The 21,108-nt window shown below is 33.0% G+C and overlaps 1 protein-coding gene across 7 annotated transcripts in view; it reads right to left on the bottom strand.

The window, feature by feature from the left end:
- Positions 1-777: 777 nt before the first annotated feature.
- UBE3A (ubiquitin protein ligase E3A) overlaps positions 778-21,108 on the bottom strand; it is a 95,780-nt gene continuing 75,449 nt past the window's right edge. For 6 of the 7 annotated variants that reach the window (XM_038532584.1, XM_038532583.1, XM_038532589.1 and 3 more), the window contains 7 exons: positions 20,767-20,911; positions 17,529-17,734; positions 16,665-16,829; positions 14,951-15,106; positions 14,792-14,865; positions 3,961-4,104; positions 778-2,979 (listed from right to left, as the gene is read on the bottom strand). In XM_038532584.1, coding sequence (XP_038388512.1) covers positions 2,859-2,979; positions 3,961-4,104; positions 14,792-14,865; positions 14,951-15,106; positions 16,665-16,829; positions 17,529-17,734; positions 20,767-20,911 — 1,011 coding nt within the window. In that variant the 3' untranslated portion in view covers positions 778-2,858. The remainder of the gene's footprint in view (positions 2,980-3,960; positions 4,105-14,791; positions 14,866-14,950; positions 15,107-16,664; positions 16,830-17,528; positions 17,735-20,766; positions 20,912-21,108) is intronic. The other variant, XM_038532585.1, reaches the window with a different exon arrangement.

Genomic DNA, 21,108 nt, shown 5'->3' with positions numbered 1-21,108 from the left:
ATGGAAAGTGCATGAGAAGGTAAGGGAAATCAAGACTACAAATAAAGTAGCTTTGGGAAAACAATCCTTCTAACAGACTAAGAAATTCTTGAGAAAAACCCCAAAAGGGGTCTGAAATCTCAGCAGCTGTATAAGGAGAACAGAGTGATATTGCTAGGTCACAATCATGAATGAATGAACATCAGCAAATTCAGTTTGAAGCCTCATTTTTAAGGCTTTGTTTTTTGGATATTCATCTTCCTACACAGGTATGCACCCCAAAATAAAACTAGGGAAGTTGTAGTTGTATTTTATCATAAAATTAACCACAACCCAGGATAGTGGTATATAGGGTGAGGAAATCCAACTCATTTGCTGAAGCTGTCAGTTTCCAGAAAAGTTTGGCAGCAGGTTGTATTTTTACGTTGCATGTTTGAAGTTTTCTAAAACAATAAAATGTAAGAGCAAGTTTCTATTTCATTTGGAAAGCTAATTATTTTAGTTTATGGTTCATGTTTTTGGCAGAGCTTCCTGCAGACTGTGGGCTGATTCACAGATAATCAAAATATGTAAGAGTATCCAGACAAAAAAAGTACTTTAATGGTAAGACTTTAGGGTAGAAGTAGTCATCATAGTCAAAATTTCTGTTTTCCTCTTCCTTGAGATATTGTTCAATGGCATTCTAGTAAACAGTAGTGAACAGGAGGCAGTGGTAAGAGAAGTGGTAACATGCCCAGGAAAATAACTATGCAAGTGAGAGCAGCTAGTATGGACAACCAATGACTTTTTCTCTTAAAATATTTTTAAGGGTAGGTTTATTTTGAACTGTTTGTTAAAAGTCTATTTGATGTGAATTCTATATCTGATAACCTATACTCAATTACCATTCACAAACTTCATACAGATATGTTAATACAATTATAGAACTTCAATACTGTGATAATAGAACTTGAGAACTGAAGAGCACACATTTCTTCACGAATTTATTATATAAAATGCCCCCAGAGTATTTGATTTCTCTCCTTTCATTATACACAAGCACATGGATGAGACACTCTTTAAGATGACTGTAGTATCATGAGAGTCCCTTGCATCAAGGTAGTGTACATACCTTAACAGTGTTTCTAAAGGCTGGCCCAGAAAAAACAACAACAAAAAAAGGTTACCTTATCACAAGATGGAAAGCACTGTTTTCTTTTTCCACTAAATTATGATGAAAAATGTCACTGTTTTATTTAGCATTATGGTACATAACAGATCTGTCTCAATTACTAAAATAATTAAAATAATCCTGAAAGACATCCATTTTCCCCTCCACTGATTTGAAAAGCTGTATTTTTCCTGCCAATTTCACAAATCATCAGGCTGATCTATCGTAGTCTGTTAAAACAATCATCAAAGCACAAGCTCAGCTCATCAGCTGTATGTAGCTTGTAGTAAAAGGATATATCCATATGTCTCTCCTTAGTTAAAAATACATAATCCTTTTATTTTATATTGCAATAAAAGAAATTAACATCACAGACACAGAAGACTAGAAAGGGGAAACTACGTACTTCTGAACGCCCAGTAATTTAAACCTATTTGTACTTTTCCATAGTACATGAAAGTAATATTTAACACTTACTTTTTGAAGTAAAACTTAATCTTTGGGGATATACAATGTAAGTAGGACTTAAGAGTAATAGTTCCATTCACTTCCAGGTCTGTTTAATGTATGATTAAATAACAAGGCACAATAGCCATCCTTTCCATTATGTTGCAACACTGATCATGTGCCTTGATAAAATGGCTGATTAGACAAGATGATGGCAACATGAAGGGAAGACTTTGGATTGTCTATTTAAAATGCAGGTAATAAGTAATTAATAAAAAATTTATGTTAAGTGCACTTTCACATGCTTTGTGTTTATAATAAACAACAAACTTCCTAGCTTTCTTGCAACAGGCGTGATTACCATTTCTTTTGGCCAAATGCACTTTTCCCCAGTAAACTTAAAACAACAACAACAACAACAACAACAACAACAAAATAATCCCTGTCCTTTCATATACTAGAAAAAGGATTGGCTACTGGAACAGTTCATTGCAAGACACATGAAGACGACATACTGTGGCATGAGTTGTTTTTAATTTGTTGTGCTGTCACTAAAAGTAAAGTTCTGAGGGCTGCAGTTAAAACATTTCAAGTTCTCCCTTCCATCTTTATTGATTTCAAGATTTTGCACAGAAAACTCTTTGGGGACTAGAACAGCAGCAATTGCATCACACTGTTTTCAAGACTTCAAGTTTCAAAGCAAATTGTTTAAAAAAAAACAAAAAAAAAAAACAAAAACAAAAAACAAAAACAAAAAAAAAACAAAACACAGTTCCTGATTGGAGTTAGATACAGGGACGAAAGTAGCACATACTTGAAGGTTACACAGTCTACAAATGGTGGCAATATTTTCCTTGGGAGAGTAGTTTTGTTGGTATATATTTTTTAAATACTCAAAAAGGCTCAACTTCAAGCAGTAATAAACACAAGCAAAAGTGATTTAACCCTTAAAATAAATATTCAGAAAAACCTCTCTGTACATACAAGTGAAAGAATAAGTAACACTTTCACGCAAAAAAAAAAAAAAATAATAATAATAAAGGATTTGTTCATATAAGTAGCTGAAATCTGCTGTTCCAGCCCACATATCCCCAATAAAGAAGGGAGGCACAGACATAGGTGACTACTGTGGTTCACTATCTTACAGCCTGTTTGTACTGGGACACTATCACCACCAATTTTATCCCTCATTATATTTATTAAAATTTTAAATTTCTTTTTCCTTTTTTTTCTTTTTCTTTTTCTTTTCTTTTCTTTCTTTTTTTTTTTTTTTTTTTTTTTTTTACAGCATGCCAAATCCTTTGGCGTAAGTGATGGCCTTCAACAATCTTTCTTTAAGTTTTTCTTTGCTTGAATATTCCGGCAGTAAAAGGACATTAAAGCAAGTATGAGATGTAGGTAACCTAAATAGGGAGAAGGGGGGGAAAATAGGAAAATAAATCATGGGGAACATGCTCATCATTAAAAAGTCCTACTTTTAGATTGTACCTGTAGTTGAGACGGTTTGCAATGCAGAGTACACGTTAATGCAACTCAAACTTTTTGCTTTTTGTGTACAGCTATCAAGTATCAGTTTGTCTTTATCTTATATATTACTCAATACTGATGATAATGAAGATGGTGATGACTGATGATAACATATTGTATCCACTGAATTATGACAAACCAGACATTGTTTCAGGTATTTAACTGTTAGATCTCACTTAACTAAATCTTCTCACAATAAACCTATCATTATTCCCACTACAGAGCTGACATCACTGAGAAGCAAATTTACTCTAAAGTGGAGAGAATACCCAAATTTGGTTTTTAAGATTTCAAAGTCTGTGTTCTTTAATGCCAGTCAGAAATATTCTTGGCAATATGTTATATAAATGACTTAATAACAAATATAAACAAATTTACATTAAAGTCATCAAATAATACATCAAATAATATGGAATGCTAATAGAAATAAAGAAGGGAGGCACAGACATTTCTATATATTTCTATATATTTAAACCCTCAAATATACTACTGTTCATGAATGATCCTTACTCAACAAAAACATTAACTTATATAATAGAGAACAAATTAAATGCCAAGATTATGAAATTGGATTCAAATGTTAAGATTATGAAACCTAGTGCTGAACAATTTTCCAAGCCTCAATTCAACCATTTTTAAATAGAATACATAATAAGGTCTTGAATTTAAAAATTATGAACTAAAAATTGAATCATATCAATTTGCAAAATTTTAAATCAAGTGAGCTCTGTAATAGTTTTGAAATAGGCCAGTGTGTTAAAAATTTCCTCAAACAGTAATAGAAAAACACTCTCTGAACTAATATTTCATGTGATTTGGATAATTCTATGTAAAACTACAAAAAAATTAATAATTACCTTTCTGTGTCTGGGCCATTTTTGGCTATAATCATCTTTAATTTTCCTAGTCCGCCCACAGGTGCTCTGTCTGTGCCTGTTGTAAACTGCAAGAAGAGTCTTTTCTGCTCATCTGTAAATGAATGAACGATTTCCCAGAACTCTCTGAGAAAAGACAGAATACTGATTTTAGTTTGGCATTCATTTATAACTAGCACTAATAAGAGTTTATGATTTATTAAAACCATATTACAGAGATAACTTGGAAATTAATATCAGAAATCCTGAACATTCATTCCTGGTAATCAAGGATCTACAAATTACTTATACTAATTAATCTTACTGAAACACTTAAAAACATATAAGAGTAATCCACTGCTGCATTATTTAGAATGGTAAAAACTGATAAACCTAAGTGTCCAACAACAGGAAGTAATTATATAAACTATGGTATACTCATAATATATAATCAGCAGCAAACAAAAGACCAAATCCAAAACCCAAATCCTGCGAATTGAAAATACAAGATTTTGGCGGGAAAAGGTGATACAGATTAAGGACAAAATACAGAGAAACACACGTCTAATAGTACTAATCCAAAAGCATACTTTTAAAAAATAAACTTGAACACTTTTGATTTTGTGTACTGTAGAAGTGCGGATGGGGGATAATTCTGATATTTCTGCTATATGCAATTATTTTAAGAGAATGAGTTAGTCCCTGGCATTCCTAAAATCTATGTGATAAAAGTCATGTTGTTATAATGATGCTTGTTATACTCACACCAAAAACAAAATGCAGTACATTAAGAGCAATCTTGACTTGCTTGTTTGAATAATGATGTATCCATAAATTTAACATATACACTAATTCTCAGCTAAAAAAATTTCAAGATTTCAGAAAAAAATTGACAATGTTACTTAGTCAAAGGATAATTTTAATATTTATTTGAAAAGCTCTTTCCGGAATCTTAGCAGAGAATATCACACTTCCTACATGTGTAATTATAATTCTAGTTTTTGATATTCTAGTATTCCAGTATACAATTTCTATTATTAAAATGCAGGCATTTTTGTTGGTACAATGCCAATTCTTCTGACATGAGCTAGCAGCTTTATTAGATTTTTCGGCTCTCTTCAATGTCTTTCTGCTTCTTTTCCCTGACAGTCTAACATCCTCCCCCACCCCTCAGTTCTGGCAAACTTCTCATTCACCTAGAGAAACAACAGAGAACTATATCATAATCACAGGAAGTAAGACATGGAATATCCAGGTGCCTCTTTCAGGAGGACAAAATCGTTCCATAGTCTAGATCACTCCTTTTGGGTGGCTGACAAGAAAAAATAAGTCTCCTGTATGCCAGAGCTTCTGTCAGGGCCGCAGAGCTGCCCTACAAATGAGTGGTAATCAGGTTTTCTCACATTGTAGGAGGGCTCTGAATCCTAACCGAATCAGACACAGGCAGAGAGATAGGACCCTGACCAGTCTGTTTATATTCTTTGTTTATTTATTAGGAATGCAACTATTCAGAAAACTGAAAAAGAGGCTTCTGTATTTCTACCTAAGTCATATGTATGAATCACATTCCATCTACCTCTCTTAAAACTTATGCAGATTAAAATGCAGCGAAAAATCCAATAAAAACACCCATAACTTAAGTTTAGATTAAAACTAGGAAGAAAGAGTGGCAAACTCCCAACTGACACATAAGTTGAGAGTATGAATACCTGAGCCTGAACTAGTAGAGTCCTACAGGAGCAATATGGAAGAGGAGGGTGTGCATAACAATACCGGTTAGAGTTCACCCCGAAAGGGCAGAGCTCTACCCCAAGAGTGTGAACAACTAAGGACAGATAAGAGCAGATAAAGAATCATGTCTTTATAGAGAATAAAAGTGCGCCAAAGATCTGCCAACAAAACACATGAAAACTGTAAACAGATTTCAAATTAAGGTAAAAAAAATTTTAAGTCATAGTAGAGGCTATGAAAGGACAATTAAGTCAGAAACATAACTAAAACTGAAGAAAAGATCTTGAAAGGTATGACAGGAGCAGGGGATAACTGGAAATACAAAGAAAAGAAATCATATCAGATGGAGGAAACTAAAACTGAACTAGAGGAACCACAGGATAAACGAAGCACAATGATAGTACCACAAAAACAGAAGATAAACTTAAATTGAACAAGAAGAAAAGAAGTCATACTTGAGACTTCCTTTCTCAACCCAGAGTCACAGCTGGGAGGGTTTTTCTGCCACAATTGGTCCTGGCCTGGTAAGTGCTTGTCTTTCTTGTAGGGACCCAGAGTCCCTCCTAGCCGAGGGACCCTGAATGGCCGGCAACACGGGCCTAATTTAACTGCCACAAAAGGCACTGAGCACAGCAAGAACTCTCCAGCCCATGGGAGGCTTAAGATACCACACATGTCTGCATGGAGAAGCTGTTCATTTCATCTCCCTCAAGCAACACCATCATGGACCAGTGGGAGCCCTCATGGAATAAGATACATAAAGCAAAGCAGGATTAAGTGCCGCAAAGGCTCTGAAAACTAAAATTGTCTCTGGAACCACAACCCACAAAAAGTATGCTAGGACCCGTGTGTTACACTTGAATAGGATGATTGCCTACTAAAGTAAAATAATGTAAACAGGACCCAGGATCTCCTAACAGACACAATGTCTAGGATGCAAGCCAAATTACAACATGAAAGAACAAGAAACAAGTGTTGTCAACATTGAGATGAACAGGGTATGTTGGAATTATCTCAGAAGGATTTTAATGCATTCATCATAAAAATGATTTTACAATTACAAGCTCTATTGTTTCAGAAATGAAACAAGAGAAAAATCTCAGGAAAGAAACAGTAGTTATTTTTAAAAAGGAGCCAAATGTGAATTATAGAACTGGAAAAACATAGAGAAAAATACTGGATAGGCTCAATAGTAAAGAAGACAGAGGATAAAAAAAGAAACAAACTAGAGAAAACTGGAAAACAAAAGAAAAAACAAACACCAAAACCCAAAACCAAACCAGTCTCAGATACATGTGTAATGATGATAAATGACTGAACACTGGTACTACTAGAAGCTCAGAAAGAAAGGAGAGACACTGGGGCTGAAAAAATATTTGAAGAAATAGTGCCCCCAAATTTTCCATGTTGGGCAAAAAATATAAACAAACAAAAAAACAACCCACAAATCCAAGAAGCTGAACAAATCCCAATGGCATAAACAAAACTACTCTTCAGCAATAAAGAGGAAATAGACATCCCCAAACAAAGGAAAACTAATAGAATCTGCCATTAGTAGACCTGTCTTTGAAGAATGACTAAGAGAAGTCATAAAAGACTCTTAAAGCAAAAGGGAAGAATTGAAATAGCAGAAATACAGGTATACACAACAAAATTCTCATGAATTTTGTAAATCCTGTGATGACTGATATAAAAATTATAACAGTATTAATATTCACAACAATATTTAAAAGTGGGGAAAGAAACCTAATTGAAAGCAAGGTTTCCATACTTCATTGGAAGAGATGCTGATCCACTTTCACATGTGTACAATGTTATGTTACCACAGCAAACAGGAAGAACACTGTACTAAACCATACAACCCAAACAACACTAGAAGTAAATCAAGACGGAATCCTAAAAAAACGTTCAAGTAACAAGATAACCCCTGGAAACAAAATGATAAAGGAGAAACAGAAAACATGAAATGGTAGACATAAGCCCTAATGTATCAATAATTACCTTAAATATGAATTTTCTAACTATATCAATTACAAGGCAGACAGAGTGGATGGAAAAAAAGGACTCAACTACATGTTATTTCTAAGAAACTCATTTCAAAATCAGCAACAGATAGGTTGAGAATAAAACATCAGAAAAAAGATATCATGCAAACATTAAAAAATAAACCAGGAATGGTTATATTCATATTAGATTTAGAGCAAAGAAAATTACAAATTAAAAAAAGGGACTTTATGTAATGATAAAAAGACCAATCCACCAGTAAGACATAATGACTATAAATGGGTATGTACAAAAAAAATAAATGAAAGAAAGAATGCAAGATATGTACCAAATGACAGAGCCTCAAAATACATGAAGCAAACGTGACAGAGATAAAAGGAGTAAGAGAAAAGTATCAGAACTCTCAAATAGTAAAAAACAATTAAGTGCATTCTTGGCATTTAGAGAAACGAAAATTTTGTGTTTACCAAATAAATTGCATGTGATTATTCATAGCAACTTTATTCATAACAGCTCCAAATGAGGAACAAACATGAAGTTTTTCAACAGGCAAATGGCTAAAAAATATTGGCAAATCCCAAAATGTGACATATTAGGTGTGATTCACTTATTTCACATTCTTGAAATGACAAAATTAAAGAAACAGACAACAGATTAGTTGTTGTCAGGGGTTAAGGACCAGAGTGGGCATAGTGAAAAGCTATAGATATATGGGTTTGACGGAATATAGAAGAGCAACAGGAGGAATTCTTGTGGTGATTGAACTTTTCTGAATTTTGACTGTATCCTACTTGTGATATTGTAACTGTTTTATAAAAATTTGCTACTAAGTGAAATATGATAAAGTGTACACAGGGTCTCTGTGCGATTTTTTACAACTGCATACCAATCTAGAATTATCTCACAATAAGAAGTTTAATTTAAAAAATGTTAAAAGAAGATTAATAGATCAGACAGATAGATTCTGGAGGAAAGAAAATCAGTATATGGAGAACCACACCACATAATGATAAATGATCAATCTATCAAAAAGACATACTGAGGCTCAAGGTTTATGCACCAATCAAAAGATCTTCAAAATACATAAAGTCAAAACTGATAGACCTGAAAGGAGGAATGGACACACCCACCAGTATGGAGCATTCAACACCCCTCTCTCTGAGTGACTGACAGAACTACTGGTCACAAAATCTACAAAATCATCAATGAACAAAATCTAAATTAACAATCACCAAACATTCCACCCACCAACACAGAATATACAAATTCAAGAGTACTGAGAGTTACGCAAGAATAAGTTCTCTGACTATAAAAGAATCAAACTAGAAATCAATAAATAAGAGAGAAGAAAGAAGAAAATATCCAAAACCCCTGGAAATTAAACAACATAATTTGGTTTAACAAAGAGAAAGTCTCAAAATAAATTTTAAAAAATACAGATATGAAAAAAAAGAAAAACACAACATATCAAAACATATGGGATATAGCTAAAGCAATAATGAGAATAAAATTTAAAGCACTAAATGCTTACATTAGAAAAGAGGAAAGGTCTCAAACCAATCACTGTTTCTCTCCTCAGTAAGCTAGAATGAGAAGAGCAAAATAAACCAAAACAAAGGAAGAAACTAATAAAGAGCAGAAATCAATGAAATTGAAAATAAGAACAGAGAAATAAAAAGCCAGCTTTTCAATATAATCAATAATTTCAAATCTCTCAACAAAGACTAACAAGTTAAAAAAAAAACATAATTACCACTATGAGGAATAAAAAAGGGTATGATCAGTTCAGACCTGCAGACATCAAAAGAATAAGAAGGGAATATTATGAACTCTTCACACATAAATTTGACTACTTAAATAAAATAGATCAACTCTTTGAATAACACAAACTACCATAACCTACCCAGTATGAAAGAATATCTTAATCGTTTTATAAACACTGAAGAAACTGAATTTCAAATTCTCCCCCAAAAAAAGGGAAATTTCCAGGCCCAAATGATTTCGTTGGAGAATTCCACGAAACATTTAAGAAACAATTAGTACCACCTTAACACAATCTCTCCTACAAATAGAACACTTCCCAACTTTACGAGGCCAGAATTAATCCTAATGTTTAAACCAGACCAAGACAACATAAAAAAAAGACAAAAACTATAGGCCAGTATATCTCATGAACTCAAGACACAGAAATAATCAACCACCATTACCACGTCAAATGTGACAATGAACTAAATGGAAATGACTGAGATATGGAAAGTTGGTTCAATAATGGAAAATCCATTAATGCAGTGTGCTGTATCAAATAGAAATTAAGAAAACCATGCTTCTAGCAACAGATGTGGAAAAAACATCTGACAAAAAGCCAAAAGCCTGTTCACAGCAAAGCTCAACAAACAAAGTATAGGGGGGCTTCCCTGGGTGGCTCAGTGGTTTAGCGCCTGCCTTCGGCCCAGGGCATAATCCTGGAGTCCTGGGATCGAGTTCCACATGAGGCTCTCTGCAAGGAGCCTGCTTCACCCTCTGCCTATGTCTCTGCCTCACTCTCTGTGTCTCTCCTGAATAAATAAATGAAATCTTAAGAAACAAAAGACAATAAAACAAAACAAGAAGACAAAACAACAACAACAACAAGGTACAGAGGTTGGAACCTCTTGAATTTGTAGAGCACCAACTACACTAATATGAAGCTTAAGAGATAAAGATAAATGCTTTCTCCTAAATTCAGGAACAAGTCAAGGCTTTTGTTTTAACTACTCTTATTTAGCACAGTGCTAAAAGTTTTAGCATAAATAAGGCAGGAAAAAAAGTGATAAAAGGCATACAAACTTAAAAATAAGCAAAACTATCCCTATTTAGAGATGACATGACTATCTACAAAGAAAACCCCAAGAGGTCTCAAAAAAAAAAACCTAAAAAACCTTCTAAAATAATTGAATAGAAGATCAACATGTAAAAAAAAAAAAATCAATCATATTCCTGTATACTAACATGTGGGAACCAAAATTAAAAATACAATGCCATTTTAATAAAAGGACCTAAATAAATGACGAATTATACTGTATTCATAGGTTGGACAGTGAACATAGTAAAAATGTCTGTTCTCCCCAATTTGATCTTAATGTAATTCCTATCAAAATTTCATCAAGGTTTTTTAAGCATAGTCAAAGTGAATATAAAATTTGTATGTTAAAGAGTAGCTAAAATATGGAAAAGACAAGAAATCTTTCATTCGCACTCTTATCTGATGTTAACGTTTACCATTTACCTATAGTAATACAGACAGTGCAGTATTGGCAGAGGGATGGATAGAAACACAGATCAAGGGAATAGCATAGGGAATTCAGAAAAAGATTTATATAAACATTATACACTGATTTTTGACAAAGATGCAAAAACAAATCAGTAAAGGAAGGATAACTTTTTCAATAAATTATATGGGAACATATGGACATCCATAGGCCAAAAGTGAATCTTGACTTAAATCTCAAATGTTATATAAAAATTAACTCAAAATGGACACACTTCAATATAAAATGTAAAACTGTAAAAAATTTTAGGAAAAAAAAAATCTTTAGGACCTAAGGCTGGCCAAGAATCTTAGATTTGACTTTACCAAAAACATGATCCATAAAAGAAAAATCAAGGTTAATCAAAATGAAAACCTTCTGCTATGCAAAGATTCTGTTAAGATGAAAAGATTAACTACAGGAGTAGGAGAACGTACTTGCAAAGCACGTACCTCAAAAAGGACTAAAAATTATGAAGAACACAAAATTCAATAAAACCCCAGACATTTCACCAAAAATAATATATAGATGGCAAATAAGTACATGAAAAAATATTCCACATTATAGCCATCAAGGGTAGTTCAAATTATAGCACAATGAGGTATCATCACAACCTATCTAGGAGAAAGGATAAAGTTAACAATTTTGACACCAACAAATGCTAGCAATAATATGGAGAAACTGGATCATTCATATACCCCAGGGAAATGAAAAATGGTACAGGGACTCTGGAAAATAATTTGGCAGTTTCTTAGAAATCTAAACATGTACTTATCATATGACCCAGGATTGCACTCCTGGGCATTTATACCAGAGAAATGAAAACTTATGTTCACACAAAAATCTGTGCTTAAATGTTTAGTAGCTTTATTCCTAATAGCCAAATCTGACAATAACCCAAGTGTCCTTTAACAGTTGAATGGTTAAACCAAATCTGGTACATGTATGCCATGCAATTCTACACATGGCAATAAAAGGGAATGACTAGTTGATTCATGTGACAATTTTGATGGATCTCAAGGTAATCATGCTGGGGTGCAAAGTATGCCTAGAAAGGGAGAGCAACACAGACCCTTCTGGTGATGAAAAAGTTGTACACTAAGATGAGGATAGTGGTTATCTGAATCTATACAATGTGATCCAAGTACACGAACTGAACGTACATAGAAATAAGGGCCTAACCACTGATGAAATCTGAATATGATCTACAGGATGAACCAATATCAACTTCCTGAATTTGAAACTGTGCTATAGTTATGCAAAATGTTACCACTGTGGGAAAGTAGAGAGGCTATTACAGGACCAACCTATACTTTAAAAGAAAATTCCAATAATCTACAGTTATTTCCAAATAAAATTTTTAAAAACTCCAAAGAACAAAACTTTCAACAAAGAAATGTCCAGGCCCAGATAGTCTCCTCTGGTGAATGTGAACAAATATTTAAGAGAAAAAAATACCAATCTTACGCAAGTATTTCTGAAAATAAGGAACAGTTTTCTTTTTCAACTCACTACAAGGGTAGCAAAAGCCTGATGTGTATAAAAAAAAGGTAATTATAGGTCAATATTCCTCATGAATACAGACCTTAAAATGTTAGTAAAATAAAAGAGCAACACATTTATAACTAATAGACCACACGGCTAAGTAAGGTTTATCTAGAAATAAAAGGCTGATATAATATGGAAAAATTCAATGAAATGAATCACATTAACTGTGGGGAGAGGATAATTAAATCTGAATTTGATAAAATCTTAATTTTTTTTTAAATTTTTAAATAAGATTTTATTTATTTGACAGAGAGAGCACAAGCAGGTGGAGCAGCAGGCAGAGTGAGAGAGAGGAGGCTCGGAGCCCGATGTGAGGGTTGATCCAGGACTCTGGGACTCTGGGACTCTGGGACATGACCTGAGCTGAAGGCATAACTGACTGGGACATGACCTGAGCTGAAGGCATAACTGACTGAGCCACCCAGGTGTTGCTTGATCAAGCCTTTTAAACAGAAAGTCAGTATCAACTACAAAGAAACTGTAGTAGTCCTCGACTCTCACCCCAAAACACTAAGGAGGGCCATTTAAAAAGATACCTCTAAGTCTCTTAGTAAATGAAATCAGGGAGTGCTTTATCAGCAACTAGAAAACATATACACAAAAACTTCCTTAAGAATCAACATTTAACACTTTATTTTTATTAATGCTAGACTCTTAAATGTTCATGTTTTACATTTAGTTGTTTTTGAAAAATTTATTTTCATTAACTTTATCAGTGGTAACAATTGTAATAGAATTATATTTTTAACAATAAAAACTAAAATACCTTTATTGGTTTTTTTCTATTACATCAAGTGTTATGCTACTAATTTTTAGCTTAAATGTATTAAACAGTTTCAAAGTGTTTTATTCATTTCAATTCAATAACATCTGAACACTTAAAATGAAATAAATATCAACCAAGATAACAATATCGCCAATTTTTTCCTGGTATTATAATAACTATTGTAAGTCTTCAACTTTCTAGTAGTTGTAGATTCTATTTAATCAGTGAATATTTTCTTATATATGTTGACAAAATAAGAAGTTTGAATTTTGTTTAAAAAGGTTTTAAGAATACCGTTAATGGTGAGAATGATTTGGAAGCTACTACACCCATCTTTTCATTTGCCTTTCAAATCACACATTAACATATGATCTTAAGTATCAAGTAGGAATTATGTTATAAGCTAGAAATAAAAACTTTAAAAAATAATTTCTCTATAAAGAACACAAAAAATATTTCCAACTATTCTCAAAGAAAAACTAAGAGGTGACAAACCTATCTGTGATTAACATCACTAACAAATACTACTGTGAAGTCCTTGGGACTCACAGTGAGGTTTTATCTTGTCCTCAACCCTTTCATGTGTCAATTTGAAACTTCAGGTAAGTAGCATATTAGCAGTTGCTTAGTTATATAATTGCTACTAGAAATGACTTAGGGTGTACTAAAAAAGAAGAAATACAAGTATCCTCCTACATAGCAGGAAGAATAAAATAACAGAAAAATAATGTAATATAAAATGTTATTCATCTCTAGATACAGCTGATACTCAATTCTGGTGTTCACATACTGGAGTCTTAGAGCAATTACCTTCAGAAACAACCTCCAGAAGTTATGTTTGCATTCCTCAACTTATCCCACTAGTAGGCAACAAAAAAGCACCTTTGTCCCCGTTTACCAATCTCCACAAGGGAGGAAGAAGTCTGTCTTTTAAGATTGAATAGTATAGTACAGAAAAGGAGATAGTATGGTATTGAACAGCATCTGTTTGGAATCACGTAAGATTGGGAATCTCTACATTTTTCTGTGAAAATCTGGGGCTCAGTTTCTTCAGGTGTAAAACAAATACTAATATGTATCTTGGCATGTGATTATAAAGATTAAATAAAAGAATGTAAATTTCACACAAAGGGTATTTCAAATAGGGTCAAGAATAACAGCTCACTAACACAGGGTTCAAAAGAAAAGAGAAACTTTCAGCGATGATTTTCATCATTTTCGAACCAGCAGTAAGCACATGCTAATCAGAATCACTAGGAATGTTAGGTCATTTATACCCCAAATGCAGAATAAAACATGTGACTTACATAAAACACTTCAATCAAGAAATGAATCATAATAATAAAAACTGGTGATATTATAAATACACTTCTAATATAGATTAAGAATTTGTGAGTTTGCTTATGTGCTAAGTAATACCTAGAGATGAAGGTCTAAAGCATGAAGTACACACCCCTTTGATGAATTTCATCTTCCTTTTAAGAATTAAGTACCTCACCTAATCAGAACAGAGTCCCTGGTATAGCCACCGTCATATTCTGTAGTTTCTTCTAGTGCTTGGAAATCTAGATTCTGCAAATTCAAGAAAATATGTCTTAACATATATATCACACCATTACAAACAATAGGGTGTTTTTCAGACACTTTGCTTTCTTACCCGGCTTCCACATATAAGCAATTCAATTTCCTCTGGTCTGAATAAATACTTTAAAGGAGATTCGTTGGTCACCATATGAAAACCTCTCCGAAAAGCTTTGAACTGTTTTTCTACTGATTTATTGAGAATGTAGTCAGAATAGAGATTGACAAATTCCTGCAGAAAACATTAACCACAAGAACTTCTTATAATATACTATACAAGTAAAACACAACAAGATACTGGGCTGCATAGCTTGTTTTTATTTTCCCAGAGAAGGAATGAACATTCATGAATATTTTTAAAGATTCATATTTTACACATAGAAAGGAAAATACAGGCATACCTCAGAGATATTGTGAGGCTGGTTTCAGTTCATTACAATAAAGTGAATACTGCAATAAAGCGAGTCAAATGAAGTTTTTGGTTTCTCAGTGCATAGAAAAGTTATGTTTATACTACACTGTAACTGATGTTTGTAATAATAGTATGTCTCAAAAAATGTATGTACCTTAATTTTTAAAATATTGCTAAAAATTGTTAACCATCATTTTGAGTTTTCAATGAGTCAGAGTCATTGAGCATAGGTCATAATAAATACAATAATGATGAAAAAGTTTGAAAAATGTGAATTAACCAAGTGTGACAAAGAGACACAGAGTGAGCAAATGCTGTTAGAAAATGGTGCTGACAGATTTGCTCAATACAGGGTTGCCATAAAACTTTATAAAAAAATGCAACATCTGCAAAGTGCAGTAAAGTACAATAAAACAAGGTATATCTGTACCTTTAACAATTTCACAGCTCTCTGCAATAGCAAATATTGAACTCTAAAAAGGCCATGTACATAAACTAATTATGTACGTTTCAATTTTGATTTTATATTAAGTAAGACTGAATATAAAAGCAGGCCTCAATACAATTTTGAGTCCGTCAACCAGGTGTGTGAACACAGAGACATTTAAATCATGTATATATCTATTTGCAAAACGAACAACTGCAATGTACTAGATCTGAGCAAACCAGGAAGCCTCATGTTGTCTATGCTAGAATATTTGGGAAGTTGCCTACTGTTATCCAGTTCAGCCAAAATGTTGGTGTTTTACTTGATAAAGAAGTTGGTACCAAATCATAAACGCTAAATGCATTTTGTATCCTAACTAGAGATTATAGTATTTTATCAAAAATTATATTATAAAACTATGGTTTTTAAAGGTTTACTATATAGTTTACCTTAAGTTTCCTGTCACGTTCCGGGTTATTCCCCTCTGTTTCCAGATGCTTACAGAAAACATGTATCTAACTTAAAAAACACTTTTCACTAGTATTTTTAAGTCACATATGTGTATATATATATATATATATATATATATATATATTAAAGGCAATGATAATTTGTTGGGTGATAAGGATCCTAATCATGAGGTCCTTGTTTCTCTCCCCTTTACAGTTCAGTATCATAAATACATTGTTTCTGCTTTTTATTACAGCCACATTGTGTCACTATCTCCTACTCCTGTCCTTTTTCTTAAAAAGGGCAAGTTTAGCCCAACTACAGACTCATACTAGCTTACACCAAAGATTTAGAAAACTGTGGCTTTCACTTATAAGAATTTGATTACCTGATTTCTTGATTTTCTGTATGAACTAGTTTAGATACTTCTTTAAAAATTACAAGCATATATGCTTTAAAACTGTTAATAAAGAAACAATGATGATATTAAACACTTATTACCTTCCTATTTTCATTTGTAATTGGAATTTTATCACCATTTTCCTTTAAATCATACATCATGGGATTACCAAAGAGGTCTGTCTGAGATATCTGGAAAGTGATCATCATGTCATCTTCCACATTCCCTTCATATTCCAATAAATCTTTTAAACTCTGATAGAGGACCTAACAACCAGAAATGAAAAATTAGGCTACCACAAAACTATAAAATACAAGTTTCCCTCTTCTTAGGAAGAAAAAAAGAGACAATAAGAACTAAAGCACAGAAAACAAACAACAACAAAAAAAAAGAAAAAACAAAAACCCTGAAGCACAGAAAGTATCCCTTCAGTCCCTCAAATAGTTTACAATACAGAAAGATTGACATTGACAGTCACTGATCTGTCCAATTCTCTGCTAAGAAAATCACAGCATCGATTTAGCAATGGATTTTACACTGTGCTCTATGAGAGAACCTCAGAGGTGTCTAACAGTAATGGAGGGGTTGGAGACAGAAACAGACATACTAACTGTAGCCACCGAAGCCCCTTATCCAGAGTAGCTCTGATTTCACCTGGCGATCTCATGTGGTTTCATTTAAAAAAGAAAAAAAAAATCCCACACCGAAAACCAAAAAACCAAAACATGTTTAAAAGCCCTTTTCTACAGTATCAATACTACAAAATCTGCTTGCTGATAGTTACAATAAATTTCTCCTTTGAGTTTTTAGTGTCCATGGTACTTCAACAAATTAAAACAACTGTATCTTACTAGGTATAATATTAACAAATGAAAATAATTCCAAATGAAAACTTTTTTACATAAACTATAGTTTTACGTTTAAATAAAATCTACAACATCAAATAAAAAAAATAGCAGACTTACAGGGTGAGAGTCTCCTAGGTCACGAAAAGTTCCTTTTTTCCCCATTAGCTTCCTGTAGACAACCATGGGAAAATGTACATCCAGTATACAGTTATTGTAAATAGCCAGACCCAGCACTATGCCAATCAGAGTGAACTGACCCTCAGTTTCAAAAGAGGATGGATTAAACCAAAATAATTTTGTAGATTCATCATATGTGAACATACCTATAAAAAATGATTTAAAAAATACAGTAATATTAAAGACTGATGAACGATACAAATATAAATATAAAATAATTACACAAACTTGTACGTAGTGGCAAAAAGCAATTTCGGTTGCATTTTCCAAGAAGTTAGGGAAAATGTTCACTAAATTCAAGTTCTCTTATCTCCTACTAATACAAATGATAAATTAATTTGTATTCATACAAATGATATGATAGAAAAATAAATGTAAAATTGAAGGGAAAAAAGCTTTATAAAAACTTATTAACACAGATTTAATCTATATGTGCTATTTTCAAAAAACAATTTTTAATTTCAAGGAAGCTTTTGTTTTTTCAAAACTGTACAATGATCCCATAAAGTTTTTCTAGCACCTTTCTAACAAAGTCAGATAAAGCCAAGCATGTAAGCCTACGTAAATTTGGTCAAGTCAGATTATATCTAAAACACAAAGCTAGGGGATCCCTGGGTGGCGCAGTGGTTTAGCGCCTGCCTTTGGCCCAGGGCGCGATCCTGGAGACCCGGGATCGAGTCCCACATCAGGCTCCCGGTGCATGGAGCCTGCTTCTCCCTCTGCCTGTGTCTGTGTCTCTGCCTCTCTCTCTCTCTCTATCATAAATAAATAAAAATGTAAAAAAAAAAATAAATAAATAAAACACAAAGCTATTTAATACACACGTTAATTATGAGCCAGTATGTAAAACAAAAGTAGTCTGTATCTGTAGTCTTCTTTCAATTTCACATGGCCTTCGCTATTTAAAACCCGAGCTTGGAGATCTTTTTTGTATCATTCATTTTAAAAAGTAGGAATGTTTGGTTTTACCTATCTGAATACCATTACTAAGGCAGAATTACCTTCTTCCCTTTAGGTGAACAGAATATCTAAGGAAAAGGTTATATGTTATTTTATGAATTTCTGACTTTTTTCAATTTACTAAAATGTTTTTCAGTTGCTACTGGGTAACTGAATGAAAATATTTTAAATATTAGGTCTGGGAAGCCTGGGTGGCTCAGTGGTTGAGCATCTGCTGATGCTCTGATCTTGGCTCAGTGGTTGAGCATCTGCTGATGCCCTGATCTTGGGAGTCCTGGGATTGAGTCCCACATGGGGGTTGCCACAGGGAGTCTCTTTCTCCCTCTGCCTATGTCTCTGCCTCACCACATCTCATGAATAAATAATCTTAAAAAAATTTTTTAAAAATTAGGTCTGAAAAAACGGGCAATTTCCAATATAACTTTAGAAATCAATAGGACACATAAGTACATCAATTTATATGATTTTTGAAAGCTTTAAAAATGTTTATTTTCACATTTAGATTAAGTTAAATACAAAAGGAAGTGTAAAATATCCCCTGGATCATAACAGTATAAAGTAAACTAGAACATTTTTCTCGTGAAAGTTAATGTTCATGAAATAAAGTTTGAAAATTATACAATTCTTCCCTGAATTTCAGAGTTAAGAGCTAAACTTTTATACGCCCCAAGTTACAAGATTCACTGAAGTGCTAAAAACTTCACTTAGTTATAAAGTTGTTATTAACAGAGTTAAGAACAGTCAAAAATAATTACAATTAATTAATACATTTGATGAAATCACACAAATGTCTTTGGTCTCAAGAGCAATAAACTACAAATTAATCAGAATATAAATTACACAGGTCATTACATTCATCTATGTATATCAAAGATAGTAATTTTAAGGTTCAAAGTGATTCCATCTTGGGCATATTTTTGCCAGTCCCTGGAAGAAATGCACCATAAAGGATGACTCTTCTAAGATATTCCTTTTTGATAGTTTTAACTGCTATCATTTCAATTACCTTACTATCAAGTGGAACTGTTTAATGAATGTTTTTCTCTTAAAAGTATTTCTACATATAACGTAAGCATGCTTTACAGCTAATGTTTAATGTGTCGAGATACAAAGGAACCTAGATCTAAGGTCTACCAAAACTATGAAGCTCACAAATTTTCTCAAAAAAGGCATGGTTTTAGATGTCTGTAGGTTTACTCTGAACAAATTTCATAGCCTTCTGATTAATAAATGCTAGCTAAAATATATAGCCTTAACTATATTTATATTATGAATTCAACATGTCTACTTCTGTTTACATATATGCATATATATGACCACCTAATAACAGAAAAGTCAATCCAATGTACACACTGAGAATCCACAGGTTAATGGAAATGACATATGCATTATTCTATGTGCCATTCTTCACAATTCTGACGGTACCTTTCATGGAATCCTTTTCCTATTAATTGCCATACATTCAGTTTTAAAAATTAGCAAACCTAGTAACCAAGTTAGTGGTTATATTTTAGGAACCCAATCAATCAGTTCAGATTGACCCAGTTAAGAACACTATCCAAGAAGTTGCAGTCTTTTACCCATTCTACTTTGTCCATCAATAAAACTCAAATCCATCACTTTCAGACTGGCATATGTACATTAGTGTTTTCCAGAACTGTTCATCAAAAACATTTCTGGGAGTAAATGTTATTAGACGTGGGGTGGAACAAGGGTTCTGGAGTTCAAAAAGTTTGTAAAAATATTATATTAAGATCCAAGAAATCCTGCAGCAAATAAAAAATTTAATTTGATACCAGGCAAGATTTCCAAACTTTGAGCATGATACCCTTGTGAGACACTGAACATTCTTAAGACCACTATTGTATGAAACTCGTTTCAGAAATGGTAGGAGTGTGACGAAATGTTTTAGAGTAAAAAGAGCAAAGAAATCTTTCAATTGTTCTAATATACCATTTTAAAGTGTTTTCAGTTTCATTTACCTAAGAGAGAGTTTCCTGTAGTAAAATATTTGACTAAGTAATCTAAATGAGAACTTGAATAAACGAGTGATGCAAATCAGTCCCCCAAACCCACACATTCAGTCATTATCTGTGACTCTAAGAAATACGTACCAAAACCTATTATTGCTCTTTATAACTGAGAATACCTATAAACCCTGGTAAAATCCTTAATTCGAAAAGATATGACTTCATGATCACATCACTAAAATATTTACCAATATCTGGATTGAAGATTTCCTCCACAACCAGCTGAAAAAATTCTTTGGAAACACCTCCCTCATCAACTCCTTGTTCTCCTTCAAATTCCACATACAACTGTTTCTTCAAGTCTGCAGGATTTTCCATAGCGATCATCTCTAGCTAGTGGTGAAAAGATAAAGTGAAAAGAAGATGACTGCCAGTTTAAAGATGAAAGCAAAATAAAACTAAGGAGAAGCAAAAAATAAAAATAAGGAGTAGGGCTATGGAGCAAATAAAAGATACTGACTTGATTTGTTTTAAATGGAAACAGGAAGCAAACTGGTAAAAAGCCAGTAAAGGCAAAGATTCAGTCTCAC

The sequence above is a fragment of the Canis lupus genome, chromosome 3 (genome assembly GCF_011100685.1).
Source record: "Canis lupus familiaris isolate Mischka breed German Shepherd chromosome 3, alternate assembly UU_Cfam_GSD_1.0, whole genome shotgun sequence".
NCBI lineage: Eukaryota > Metazoa > Chordata > Mammalia > Carnivora > Canidae > Canis > Canis lupus.
This window is presented reverse-complemented; position numbering and strand designations above follow the sequence as displayed.